Consider the following 15,083-nt stretch of genomic DNA (forward strand, 5'->3'; position numbering starts at 1 on the left):
ACCAGGGTAACTTTTAATACCTTTAATCTTTTTCTTGCCTGAACCAATAAAGTAGTAATACATTTTGACAAGCCATTAGGCTTGCAGAAAACACTCATTTTGGCTATCTAATGTAACTCACACTTCTGCATTGCTATGCACTATCACTTTCAAGGGCACCCTCCACAACCAATGTTTTATTTATTGAGGTGTGATGTTAATTGCAGTGAAAGTGCAATACGGGATGATGAGACAAATTTAGATCCTGACCTACCACGAATATGAACATCTCCAGACATCTACATCAGGATTTTAATTATCTTGCGGTTACAGAAGTTCCATTAATACAGCTGTAAGCTTGTACAATTCTACATGCATTTAAAAAAGACATGATATAAAGGTAAAACATTTTACTACGGTACACAAATATGTTTATTATGGTGCTTTGACTATATATATGCATGTACATGCCTACCAGTATGTTTAGAAAACACTACTGATCTTGCCAGATACCCAACGAAAATTTAAGAAAAAAATTACTAATGCCTAAGCTCTAGGAGTAGTTCAATGGAAACTCCCATTCAAACTCCAAAATTCAAGACATACAGGTACCCCAAATTACAAAGATATGGAGGTTTTGCACCTTTTTGTGTCACAACAATTGAAAACTGGCATCAGCTTTATCCCAAGAACCTCAAGGAGGTAGATCTTGCCATCTTCTACCATTTATAAGGTTTTTAAAGAGGAAAATATCTGATAATAGACAAATAACATTGCACTGCTACGTAAAAATATTAAGGGACTGTCCATGCTTTTAAAATCACATTTGCAAGTCAGATGTACAAGCTGTAGCTAATGAGCAGCTAGGCTGCAGAACATAAGAGTATCGTACATAGCATCAGCTGAGCTGACTAAGTTACAAATTAGTAAGTCAAGTAATTGAAATAAAGACACTCTTCCCTTCCCCCTTGCAGCAGCAGGAGCATCTGGAAGAGCCTGCATGTAGCTGGTAAGCCTCAGGCTCCCTGAGACTGCGCCACTCCATCCCAGTCAGCCACAAGGCTGGCTTTGCATCCTGACGTACGAGGAAACTGTAAAGCAGCAGAATATGTAGAACAGACTGTACAAAAATAAAATTTTTCATCTGAAATGCTTACAATTAGAAAACCTTCACAGTTAACATCTCTTATTTCGTGTTTTGGTGATAAAAACCTTTTAATTATCAAATATGTTATCTTACTGGAGGAAAAACTGAAACTGGCTACAAATTGATGATGAGAACAATCTGCTTATTCAAAGCTTACTTAAAATTGGTTAAAAAAAACAAGAATAAGTTACAACAGAAGGTGATCCATTACAGTTTAACTGGATGAACTGAGGCACACATGAAAAACCCGCAACCAACACATCACTGCTGCAGTTTCTTAAAAGTAAAAACTATCAAATTTGTAGCATTTAAAGATTTAAACCAGATCTAGATTACTCAACTAAAAATATCAATACAGTGTTGAAAGCAACCTGAATGCCTTTTCACTGAGGGTTTGCTTTGGTATAGTCAGGAAAATATTAAGTCTCTTTGATTTAAACAGTGCAAAACTAAAAAACATTTTTAATGCCACCCCTAGAGCTTCAGAGAAAGCTACATATATGATTAATATATTTTAGTAAACTATTTCTATTCCATAAGCATGATCAGAAAGGGCAGATCGGAAAGGCAGACTCAGCTGTTGTGTTTTCCTGTAGATAAAGATGCAAAAGGAAAAAGAAAACTCTTAAATTTTGAAATATCTTCTATTTACTGTATGCTTATGCTCTTTTTAGCCACTACTTTAAAAGGTATTTCTAGGAATATTTTCAGTGATCTTTAGATATAAAACTAAGTATTCACCAACAAACCTATGGGACCACTTTTAATGTGATCTTTTTACCATAGAAAACTGCTATTAATCTCTGCTGCCTAGGACTTTGCTTTGTAAGAAATAAGATGTCTTAATTTTCAGAATTTAGCTTCAGTATTCTTTAAGCTTTAATTATAAAGTCATTTGGTACACAACTGTATGTACTGTTTCCAAGAGATGTCTACAGTATATAAAGAAATTAAATCCTGAATGAAGTACTACACAGCTAAATACTTAGGCTGACAGCCATTCTCAGAGTAAAAGCTAATAAAAAGTTAAAAGCTATAGCAATTAAGTAAAAAAAAAAAAAAGTAGACAGATACAACTCGAAATATCTGTTATTACTAAAATGAAAAGGTAGCATAAAAGATTCTTCGCACACTTCACAAAGCTAATACACTCTTTCCCCGAGCGATCTCAAGCTGAAAGATCTGGTATTAGTAACCAAGGATAAATCTAGCCTAAGAAAAATTTAGAGCCAAGATACTACTTGAACAGCCATTTTCTTTATTTATTTTAAATTACAGAAATAAAAGTAATCATTTATTTGTGGACTTTTTTATTCATTTACCTGGGGAACTGCAAGCAGTAGTCTGGGATGAAAAACATTCCTGTGAATCATATTTTAGGTGTGTTTTTTTTTTTGTTTTGGTTGGTTTTGTTGTTTGTTTTTTTGTTTTAAAGGAATTTCTTAAAGAAATGGGAAAGTAACCAAAACTCCACAAACACCTCCCCAAGCTCCACACACAGAAACTTTCCTTCCCCAAAAATATTAGAAGTGTGAAAAGTAAACAGGAGATCGGCATTAAGCTTTCAGAATCAGAACAGAAATCGAAAGAACTGAGCGGTGAGGAAAGTACAGCAGTGTTAACATGATCCTATATTTGTCAGCAATTTTTAGAAAGTAAAAAAACCTAACCAGAAGTTGATAGTTTTATAGCACTGACAGAATAACTACACCTACATATCTAAGAAGAGGGGTAAAAAGTGAAAGACTTGCGTAAGGCCAAAGACAAACTGCTGTGATGCACTGGTACTCAGGCAGGTTTGCGAATCCCTTTTTGCTTTCAGTACCTATGTTGCTGTAATAATGACTCTCTTCTTCCCCTACTCAACTCATGACTTATAAAGCTTTTTCCACACACCACCCCTCAAAAAAACCCAAAACAAACAAAACGCCCATCAAATCAAAGTTTCATTTCCCCATTTACAGCTGCTGAAATCACTGTTTAATTCTGAAATTTAACAAAACACTTTGCCAAGCAAAAACACTTCCAAGATTTACCTTGACCTGTTTGTACTTCAGGGCAAACAATTGGGCTTTTACAACACAAAGTTAAAATGACGGACACCCAGGAGGATAACATTTAGGACTGAGCTCATCACAGACAAAAGGACTGTAAAAAAGACTGATCATGTCTGGATCTGCAGTACCATTTGTGCACTGCTCCAGGGGAACATTGCTAGCTGAATTCAAAGTTATCTTGAGAAAAAAACAGCTTGTTCTAATATACTATGATGTGGGAAAGTAAATTCTACTACATCTCAGAGCTCTATCACTTAATAGCAAACAAAACAAAATCCCACTGATTGAGCCCAGTAAGGAGAAGGAAAGATGGGACATCGGTGACAACTTGTATGTTCACTACAGCACGACCCACAGAATACTGAGTAACTAAGTAAACAGCAAAGCCACCATAACTGTCTTATCTTAGTCAAAATGGGAATTTAGTATTTGGCATACAGAAAATTAAATTACCCACTTAGCATTAAAATATTAGAAATGGAATACTTTGGCAATTTAAAGAGGAAAAAAGCCAAATCTACAAAGAACACAACTAAATAAATTCTGCAAATACTTTTATAGTGTCACTGAAAGATACAGCACAAGTGTGACACAGGAACGTTTCTCAGAGATCTGTCTTTAGAATAATGTCAAAAAAACCACCATACCTTAAGGAGCCAGAAATGCCTGGGGAGTTAACAAAACAAAACACCAACAAAAAACCCAAACCCAAGCAAACAAACCAAAAACAAACAAACCCAACAAAAAAAACAAACGCAAGCAAACAAAAAACCTCAGACATTTAAGATAGCTCTAACTACGGTTAACACTTTCGCTTTTATTAAATGGTTTTAGTCTTTTTAGAAATTATCTAAAACATGTACGTACCGCAGATCATTTAAGCAATAGTTAAGGTGATTATATTGGACAATTTTGCAAGTTGAAGAGACTCAACATTTTGTATTTCTGTAGGTTTTCATGTTTGTTTGTTTGTTTTTAAATTATGCCTTAGATAACATTTCACACAGTGGTTACATAACTCTGCTGATGTCAGGTTTACTTTGTCTCAGGCCTACTATGCTGCATAATTACCAACACACCTCTACATGGTGAAGGGCTTCTTTCCATATCAGAGAAAGGTTTGTGTTTCTATAGCTCTGAAGATATTTGTTTCTTCCCCAGGAAGGCCATAAAATTGTGCTAAGGATTGGGGAGGGAGGAGAGAAAACCAAGGTCCAAAAGCAATAACAATGGCAAGAGGAATCCTCTATCAACTCCATTCACCCTCTAGCCATTTTGTGCAAATTCCAGCCTCAAAAAGCAAGCAGCAAAAGGAGCAAAACAAAGTGAAAAGCTCTGTTCAAAGAAAACCAAAAACCTACTAAAAAAAAAGGTCAAGTTGGCATGATAACTCTTCCTGAATTTTAGAATTTTTTCCTAGTGGCATTCAAAACAACTGGGTGCTGGCAAATCTTTGTACAATACTATACATTACCTTTAAATATGATCCGTAGTATTTTGTTACATAAGGACTATCACACTGACTTAAAACAGTTATCTCTTGCTGTATATCTTCTATTTCATCTTCTGCTTCCTCAAGGTCTATGATTTTTATAGCAACCACTTGCTGTGTCCGATTATCAATTCCTTTAAAGACTTCACCAAAGGAGCCTTTCCCAATGCGTTCCAGTTTGGTGAATAGTTCTTCTGGGTCTGCTCTATGGTTCTAGAACGAAGGAAAAAAAAAAAAGAAGGAAAAAAGAAAAAATATACACAAGTTACTTAATTTACTTCCAAGTTATTAGCCCTCATTACTTCCCAAGCAGCACATCATTCAGATTTATCATCACTAGAAGGCGTGCATCCAATAAATTAACTTCCTGCACACTAACTTCTAATTCAGCTATTAGTTACAGAACATACATTATGCAATTATGTCAAAGGTAAATGAGCCTCACCAGGAAGGGTCATGTACAAACCTCATTTCACTTCCCCACATAGCAACCCTTTAAAAAGGAAGAATAGAGCTGTTCTTCATATCAATCCTACCTGTGCGGTAATTCAAAAGACTGGGGAACGCAATTACTGGCACAGAAGCACTAACACCATCACCCAGGCAGAAAAGGCTGGGCTTTCTACCTGGCCGACAGCCTTGGGTAGACAAAGCATCCTATCAAGTAATAGAGCTGGAGCTAGGCACTACCTAGTATTCACTTGCAGATTCTCAGATCTAACAGGTGTCTTCAGGGCAGCTAAAAGTGCTGACAGAAAGTAGAGCAAAAGGGACTGAGAGATGTCCAAAGAAGGAATAAGGCGTCTGGAACAGAGCACTGTAACTGGGGTACTGATCAGAACTGGCTGGTATCACCCAAGCATGCCTTAAAAAGGGGAGCAGAGCACCAAGGCAGCACAGCACTGCTGAGGGACACGTGGCTTAGGGTCTCTGTTGATTCACTACTCTAAGTTCAGCAGACTGATCATACAAAGATTTTAAATTTCTCAGCTCCATTCTAGTAATCATGAAGAAAACAAAAAGGAAGCAAATTCTCATTTTCCCTTCAAGATAAAGCATGCTACATGGCTGCTTAGAGAACCTTGTGTATCCAAAAACCACAGCAGTGACTTCTGAAGGATACGGATGACTTGCTCCACAGTTTAAGAACACAATCTTTAGACCATAGTAAGAAAGTTTGCAGAAAGGTGTTTTTAGGAGGCAAGACAGATGTATTAACAGAACAGCCCACGCTCTGCAGAATAACAGAATTAAATATGTTACTGCTGTCAGAACTGGGCAACTCATTGCACAAATCAAACTTTGAACAAGAAACATCTTCCCAAAAAAGCCCTCTGATTCAATAGCAACATTTGAAAATATAAAAGAGATGCTTTGCTTTAGATCTTTCTTGCACTCCAAAACTCAGAACCAACAAAAGAAGTGACAGTTTTGGCAAAAGCAGACATTCAACCCAAGGCACAGATTACCCTACATAACAAAATACTCAGGTATCAACATGAAACTCCAGAAAACATCTTTACACCAGTATTCTTGCCAATGGATGTGAAAATCTTTACTGGAGAAAACAATACATTAGTACTTTAACCTAGTCTTAAATGGACGATCTGATTTCCTTACTGGGCCCTTATTGTCACTTCTTCTCTTCTCCCAGAACCAGAATTTATTCCACAATACTGTGAGATGAATCAGGAAACAGATTTAGCTAAGAGTTAACCATATGATTTGTCAGGTTTATTTTCAGCAGAATCAGTTCACTGCTCATACAAAGCAAGCTGTCATTTGTGCTATCACAAGAGGAGGGAACATGCAGTATGGCAGATTCATGCTGATCTGTGGAGTTAGATTTTTAGATTTTGCAAATATACAAGACACACTGCTGTTCCTGAGCAGCACATTAAAGCAAAAAGAACGAGGAATTTCCCCTTTGTCTACAATGAGCTCATTACTCTCTGCGCCATTAAAAAAAACCACAAACCTGAAAACCCAAAAAACTACACCCCTTTCAGAGACATAATAAAGAAAAACATTTTGTGTTTTCTTCTACTGATATATCCAGTGAAAGACTTCAACAAATACATAACCAAAGCAAATGAAAAAAGACAGGAGGAGTACTATTTTGATCTGAAATCTGGGACAGTTAATATTATTATACTGGGAAAGAAAAATATTGTAGGCCTCAGATGCTCACAAAGTTAGACAAAAAATAAAAACAAACAAACCAGTAGATCTTCAAACTGCCCAAAGATAGCTATATTGCCATACGCTACTGCATCAGCTCCTGCTATCTTTTAATTGTTAACACTAAAAAAAGAAAAATAATTTAAAAAAAAATCTTAATTTAAAAACTATTTTCAGATGTGTTTCAAAAAAATATTGTAGGGACACATGTGGCAAAAGCAGCAGCAACTGCCACCCAGCCTTTGCCATGCTGCAGAAAAGCTGCAGAACTGTCATTTAGCTAGCAACCTAATGTGTTCCTGAACTACAACTTTAGTTGCAATAAGCAATAATTAACTGATAGTTCTCCATTTGCAATACACAGAGACACGCACACCCCACAAGAAACAGAGTTAAGAGAGAGGATTGGTGAAACTTTCCATTAACTCTAAAATATAGAAATATAGTCTCCAGAAAAACTAGCTTCATTTTGAGACACGCTTGGAGCCTGGGATTCCGGAAATCATTCACGCTAACTGATCGCTCTTGTTGATTTGAGATAAAACCTGTTAAACACTTCCAGACAAAGAAAAGCAATTTAATCACAGATATAGTCAGCTAATCCAGCTCTTCACAAATGTTTGATGAACTCAAAAGACAACACTTGCGTTTTGCTTGGGGAGAAACCTTAAGGAGAAAATTCCTCTGGGCTCCTCAGTGGAAATTCATACCACTCGATCCTATAAAACCCACTTAACCATCACCAACAAAACAAGCCAGGCCTCCAAACTCTCTCCCCCAAGGTACTTCAGATGAATCAGAGCTTTAGAGGTTATTTTAACTTCCAACAACTACTAACGCCATTACGTGGGAGTACTGGAGCATAGGGAGAGATGGGGCATGGCTAGACTTCCCGACACCGAATAACTCCACGTACATCCCTGGAAGGGAGAGGTGGAACAGAGGGGCATCAGAGGGGAGCAAACTGTGCGGAACTACCAGAAGAAAAAGTCGCATCTTTCTGTTCTGAGAAAATCCTCTCACACAAGCAAAGTCAGCTTTACAGCTTCTGTTATCCACAAAGGCTGACAAGGAACTGTAGGACATTCTAGGATAAGGGCAAATATTTCTGACCAACTATGGCTAATATTGAGATCATGTCCTTTGGAAAGGCTTCAAACTTAGAACACTACATAACTTAAATGATGGCCTTAGAACAAATACTGCATTTTGAAACAGATTTGCTTTTACCTTTCTTAATTTCCTTATCTTTCAGACTATTGTTCTACAGGAATGTTTTTCTACAAGTAATTAAAAAAAGAAACACCAAAACTTTAAAAAGAGTACTTTTTAAACAAAGGTAAATTTATATAATGCAGTAATGCCTACCCTCCTTCTCCTGGTACAGAAAAGAATGGAGATATATATTATATAAATAAAAGTGTGTATGTCTGTATACAAACCCCCAAAATATACCAATAAATTTTTGCAGCACAGCTGCCAGCTAAGCTTCTAACATGGTAAAAATTAAGAGTTCTAACACTATTAACACTCCTGAGCAAAACAGTCAAATGTTATTCCCTGTTCTTTCATAGATCTTTCATTGAACGGGAAAAAGGTTTAGAAGTTTTGAAAGTTGCCTGCAGGAATAATTGTTCGGGTTTTTTAAAAAAATAAATACTGGTTTCTATGGGGAGTCGTGTCTGTTGGGCAGCAGATGGTAACAATACAACAGACAGTGTACGGACTCCATCACCACCTCTCCGAAGATAACACCTATAAGTGGACAAATCAGGCAGAGAATCTATTGCTCTTCCCCTCCCTAAGCCCGTTTCCACAGACAAAAGCAGCAACAAGTATGACAAGCACAGGCACATTCACATGCCAACTTCAATCTCGTCAGCATGAGTAACAGTACCAGCATGACAATACAAGCCCTCTGCATAGCTTAGTCCACCATTTCACCAGTGCAGCACAACTCTACAGCCTGCGCTAGTGTTCAGTAAAATCTCTCCTCCTCTCTTACCCAGACGTGTGCCATTACTGTATGTGTTTACACACGTATGTATGTACACATACAGAGTCACATGATCACAGCATAATCTGGCTTGGAAGCAACCTCAGGAGATCATCTAATCCAACCGCCTGCTCAGAAGCCTCAAATAAAAACCACTACAGCGTAACTTTTGCCAGTATACCTGCAGTGTTTGCATCAAGTATTCTGCCAATACGGCTTGTATAAGCATTTTCTTTTTATTCTGACAGACACAGCTACACAGCAACGTCCTGGCTACAAGACTGACTGGCTGACTCACCTTCCCACCTCTGACCCTTTCACAAACCTGTTCTCCAAATTCTGTGTTCTTCTTTTGAAACAAAGTTAAAGTAGACTAAATATCTGACTTCCAAGGTTATATAGGTATCTAATGACATATGCCAAATTAGAAGAAACAATATCTATGTTAAACTCCTTCAGCATCTGTCAGCGCAGGACAGCTCTTTTACAGAAAGAGGGTTCATTAATTAATTCCATTAAAGGGTACTGAGTACAACTGGATGAAAAACCAAAGCTTCAATGAATCTTGGACAGAGACTGAACTAATGCCTTGTACCTAACAAAATCAAAACCAGGATCCTCTAGGTCTCCCAAAGCAAGTAATTTAACATAATCTTGTGAGATTTCTTCTAAGCAGTCTGTCAATGTGAGAACATATATCCTGTTGTCTTAATAGTATTTCTAAAACCTGACCCAGAAATGCTGTTACACTATCTGGATTTTCAAGCGTCTCCCAGGCTTTATGTGGAACAGAAGTTCCCTTAAAATTGTAGCAGCACTACAGAATAACTCACCTACACTGGGAGACATTACTCAAATATGCATTACATAAAGATGCAATAATTAGCTCGAAAGATTTTATAAAAGGTTAGTAAGAGAAGACCAGAGTGTCTACTTGTATATTTTTCAGTATGCTCACTAAAATAAAAACCTGATCTTCGTAGCCAGGGAGAAGTCAAAAGTAAACCATAAGGAAAACAGCTGTCTTACATAAGGGTTAAGGAAAAGAAGAAGGTTATGTTACGGCAAAACATTTCAAACCAAACCAAACCAAAAACAACCCATCACCAAAAACACACCCCAGTAATTAATTTGTTGTGCAGCCTTATAGTTACATTAGCATTAAAATGCCAGATCAGGAGTGTATGCCAACTTTGTTGCTGAAGCCAGCATGCAGTGCCCCGCTGTCTGCATTGTCTGAATTACGGCTAACAATAAAATTAAATAGCAATTATGAGGCCTAGTTTACTATCTGTAAAACTCCAAGATACCTTTTATTGTCTTAAGAATGAATACCTGAAATACAATGAGTAAAAAAAGACACCTGAAAGTCAATAAAAGAAAAACAGATTAAAAGTGAAGACATTTCATCTATTCTCAGCATTTATCTGACTCTTACACAATACTGCATCTGGGTTGAACACATCAAAATCATAAGGAATCAGTCCATTCATAGACATTTATCCCATCTCAGATAATAAAGTACCTCTAAGTTTTTCTTCTGTACAGACCCCCAAAAAATTGAAATGAAGAGGGAGTAAGACTGGTAAACCTGATAGGCTACAGGACTTCTTAGAGCAATGTCTTAATCAACAGATACATTCTTCTTAGTTAAATTTCTTTCCATACACTATCTGCATGTCATTTCAGATATTTTATATATGCACATTAATTATACACCATGCATGTTCTAGTATATAACAACATATATTCACATACATTATATATATTTCCATATTTTATCCACATAAGGAATGTTTTACTTCTTTACAACAAAGACACCATAGGTAGTGACAGATTTTAATTCCTGAAGCTCCTCCCCACCTTGTCCCACCAATTTTATTTTTAAATCCTATTGCAATTAAAGTTACTCACACAAACAGTGCCATAGGCATGTGTGTATATATATAAAAATTTAAATAGCTTGAGGTTAATGAAGGCACAGGTGCAGATCTATTATTATTTATAAAGAATCAGAAAAAAATGAACCTGCAGACATTCAAAACAAGGGTGGAACCTGTACAAATCTTTTTTCTCCATCTTGTACACACACTCTTGCTTCTCAGACTTTTGCATGTAACTAAGCTCTGATGCTACCCTGCAGTCCTGTTCAAGACCCAACCATCAGGATAGTAGATACTTCATTATATCTACTGGAACTGTATGATACATACTGAAGAAGAAAATTATTTTAACAACAAAACAATTTGATTTTGTAAAGTATCAAACTTTTACATTATCAAGCTTTTCTACATGGTAGGTAGCAAAAACTAGATCTGAGCTTTGCCATCCTTAATTGGAACCTGACCTCTGTTACACCCTTTATGAAACATCTCCCTTATCTGACAAGTCCAAGACTCATTGCCATTTTTAGTGAAAACCTGGAGAACTTCAACATAAAACAAAAGCAAAAATTAGCTAGCAAAAAACCCATGTGGCGTTGTTTTCATCAAGTCAGCCATGAGGCGAGCTGCTTGAAAAATCATATGACTATCAGAAGTTTAAAATCAGCATTCAATCCCACCCATTCTCACATTTTTAAGGAAAGAATCACCTTCATCTTCAAACCATCTCTGACCTGTGGCAGATGCAAGCTGTCAATTGTATGCTGTGCTGAAAATGGAAACCACTGAACTCACTTCCTCTATTCTTAGCTATTCTTTCACTTTGGTAACATAACATGAAGCAGCTTAGGAAACAGCAAAAATAAGCAAAAAGCAAGAATACCAACACATCTCACAAAGATCAGCTCTTTGACACAGGCAATTAAAAAAATTTACACCAATTATTTATGAAGAGTTTTCTGCATTGAGGAAACACAAAGAGAAAGTTCTCATGCCAGTGCTCTGTAACTGAATATCCGTACATTTCAAATGGAGTCCCATTTAGCTTCCATTCTATTTATCAATACCTTTTAACCGTCTAGTATCTCTAAAAAAAAAAATCCTCAAACCACTGCATACAGCTGCATATCCTTCAGTCTGCTCACATCTCTGAGGAGCATGGCCTACCAAAAGAGTCAGAGGAACTAAGGAGGGAGGGGGGCACAAACTATGTGGCTAGGTCTTTACTGTGGTTTGAAAAAGACATAAGAGACTGAATGCTCTATAGCCAGGAAGGATGGACATCTTCAGACAGACACAGAAGTCAGTTCAGGAAATCAACAGGTTCTGGTATCCCAAAGTAATAAATGCAGAACAGAGTTTGAACAGAGTTCAACAAGCTGATCTTTCAGAACAAATATAATCTCCTCTGTTGAACAGTGCAGGACAAGTGTTTGCTCAATGGGTAATTAACCCACCTCAATGAACTAACTGCCTGTACACCTGGATTGGAAGCCACAAGACAGAGGATTACTGCAATTTCTCATGCTGAAGAACATTTGTAATCTCTCCATTTCATAAACTGCTTTGAAAAACCTAATCTGCAGAGAGATTACAAAAGCCACATCCAACAGAAATATGGAAAAATAACCATTTATGGGCTGCAGCCTACTTTCAGCAGTATGCCTTTCCTTTCAGCAAGCAGCCTGCTTATCAGTACACAAACTTTTTTTATTTTTGCCACACCCATTTAAAGGAACAACTACATCAAAACTCTGGCAGCAATAAACTCTATCATTACAGCATTTGGACCATTTTCCTAACACATTCAGTATCTACAGCTAAATAGCAACTGCTACATAAACCTTATAGGCCTCCTCACTGCTCTGAGAAGCCATTTTAGCAGTTTTTTCTGTGCAAGTTGGAACACGATACACAGGTTTTCCTCCTGTAAATAAGATTAAACTTGCACTAAAATCCAGGTAGAACAAAAAAAAAAACAACAAAATTCAGCTTTTTAACTTGTCAGTAAACTATAAAGCATCAACAAGACCTCAAGTTTAACACACACGTAAGTATCTTTGTTAAATCTCTCTACTGAAGTAGTCATTACTTATTTTCAGGCTAAATAAAACTAAAGCAAGGAAGAAAAACACTGGTTGAAAAACGATGGCTCCAAAACACAACGTGGGTGGAGCAGCCCACCAGTTTACTTACCACAGATACCTCTCCAGGCATAATCACTGCCTGCAATGAACCCCAAATGGGAACCCACGTTAGAGGATATCACACCATTCCTTCAGCTTGGGTAGGGATCATTTTGAGAAAGGAAGGCAAACACACTAGTCTACTAGAATCCTCGGTTTCTGTCCTCTCCCCAAGGCTAGACGACCACCAGCTTGAAAGCTGTACTCTCTTCTTGAATACTGGCCCTTGATCATATCAATCATACTGGACCTGAAGCTAGAAGCAGCACACAATGAAAAACCAGAAATACAACTCCAAAATGAGCTACAAAGGAAGCAAGAAATGTACTCTGCCAGAACCAACCTGCCCGTTTCAGGAAACTCCTTTTTCAATTAATTTGCAGCTCATTCACAGCATGGCAAAGCATCTCATTACATAAAAGGTGAGGGGAAGGGGGAGGGGAAGAAGAGAAACACCCTGAAAAAAAATTCAGATTCTTCTTGCCAACTAGGCTGGAATAAAGCTGTGCAGGAATGTAATAACGTTCTTGCTATGACCAGCTGCCAGATGACACCTTCCTAGGTGAGAGATCAACAGCAAGCTCATCTTGCTCCGCTCATAATTCTCTATATGCTCTTAATTGATTTACATCAGTAGAAATCCAATCTTTTTCATTCCGTGTTTTACATTTAGGCATTTTACAACACTCACGGTCATTTCAAGCTGTACAGTGTTTTTATTATTCTGCATTCAGCTCCCAACACAGAAGCCCGCATTGAGATACAACTTGACACCCAGCAAAGCATAGACACCCTCTGATCCCCCCCAGTCAACATTGTTCAAATATTCAAAACATATAACAGTACCCAGCTGAAAGAAAAGCCTGCAAAAGATTGGGGAGCAGGGGGAGAAACAGAAAAAAACCCACATTCTTCAAGACTGAACAGATGGTTCTTGATTTCTGGTTCATGAAAACAGTGAAGCCACACTGGGCTCTTAGTCTCCCCCTTCCACACACAGCTCAAGCATGAAATCTATAGATAACTAACATTTCTCTTTCCTTCATCAATGCATATAGAATTCATGCAGATCCAGGACAGATCACATCACAAAGCTTTTCCAGATATAGAATTCATGCAGATCCAGGACAGATCACATCACAAAGCTTTTCCAGATACGCTGCCTCAGTCAAGACCACTCAAATACAGATTTTGGCAAGACAAACTTGGCTTCACACTTCCAAGAGTCAACTACACAGTTGTTCAAAGCTTGCTCATAAAGAAAGATCTAAGCTGAAGCCATGCTCTTTCCCAAGCTATGGACCTGACCAATATAGCCTATCTCTGCAAAACCACATGCACAAGATACGAGGAACAATGAGACCGGTGAGCTACTGACACCTTATCAGTCCTTTTATTAATAGTTTCTCTGATTGAGTTCTTTTTGCGGGATTTATTTGGCCAGCAATACCTCTGGCAGAATGGATTCCAGTGAATATCACTAGATGGGCACCCTTCCCATGAGACTGAAGTCTCTCCTTCAGAGCTAAGGAGTGTGCTCAGTGATCCTCATCTAATCAGCAGAACAGACTTGTTCTAGAAGAACTGCTAGAAGTTTAAATTTAAAGAACAAATGACAGTTCTTTAAATAGACTAAAAACTGGTGACACAGTATTAGGAAGGAATTTGATTTTCAAGTATTATAAGTTAGATCAAAATAACAGGATTTGGAACAGTGGCTCCTAACATGATAGACACCTCACTAACTTTTTATTTCTGCAAAGATAACATACATGTAGCCACTAATTACAGCATGCCAGAAAATTATTTGTTACAGAAAAACTTCAAAACCAACTTTGTACTGTTCATCCCCAACCCCATCCCCCCAAAACCCATTCCTGAACTCTTCAAAGTGTCTGTCAATTATTAAACTCAGTCCCTAAGAATAAATGAAAGACAAAACAATAGTCTCTTATCACTTTTCAGAGTTCGTGACTCTCTCAAATCATAAAGTAATCACCAAAGAGCAAACAAGTGGTACTTTTACTAACAAGTTTAAAATTCATCCTTTCACTTCTGGAGACGACTGAGAACAATGAAAACTGAGGATAATATGCTTGCCTATCTTTATTAAGATGTTTCATAGGTCTCATAGAACAGATACTGCTGCAGAGACATACTCA

General features: G+C 37.4%; 1 protein-coding gene across 3 annotated transcripts in view; it reads right to left on the reverse strand.

The window, feature by feature from the left end:
* Nucleotides 1-15,083, reverse strand: part of STK26 (serine/threonine kinase 26) — a 33,011-nt gene that overhangs the window by 11,841 nt on the left and 6,087 nt on the right. For all 3 annotated transcript variants that reach the window (XM_068411936.1, XM_068411938.1, XM_068411937.1), the window contains one exon: nt 4,658-4,888. In XM_068411936.1, coding sequence (XP_068268037.1) covers nt 4,658-4,888 — 231 coding nt within the window. The remainder of the gene's footprint in view (nt 1-4,657; nt 4,889-15,083) is intronic.

The sequence above is a fragment of the Nyctibius grandis genome, chromosome 13 (assembly GCF_013368605.1).
Source record: "Nyctibius grandis isolate bNycGra1 chromosome 13, bNycGra1.pri, whole genome shotgun sequence".
Taxonomy (NCBI): Eukaryota; Metazoa; Chordata; class Aves; order Nyctibiiformes; family Nyctibiidae; genus Nyctibius; species Nyctibius grandis.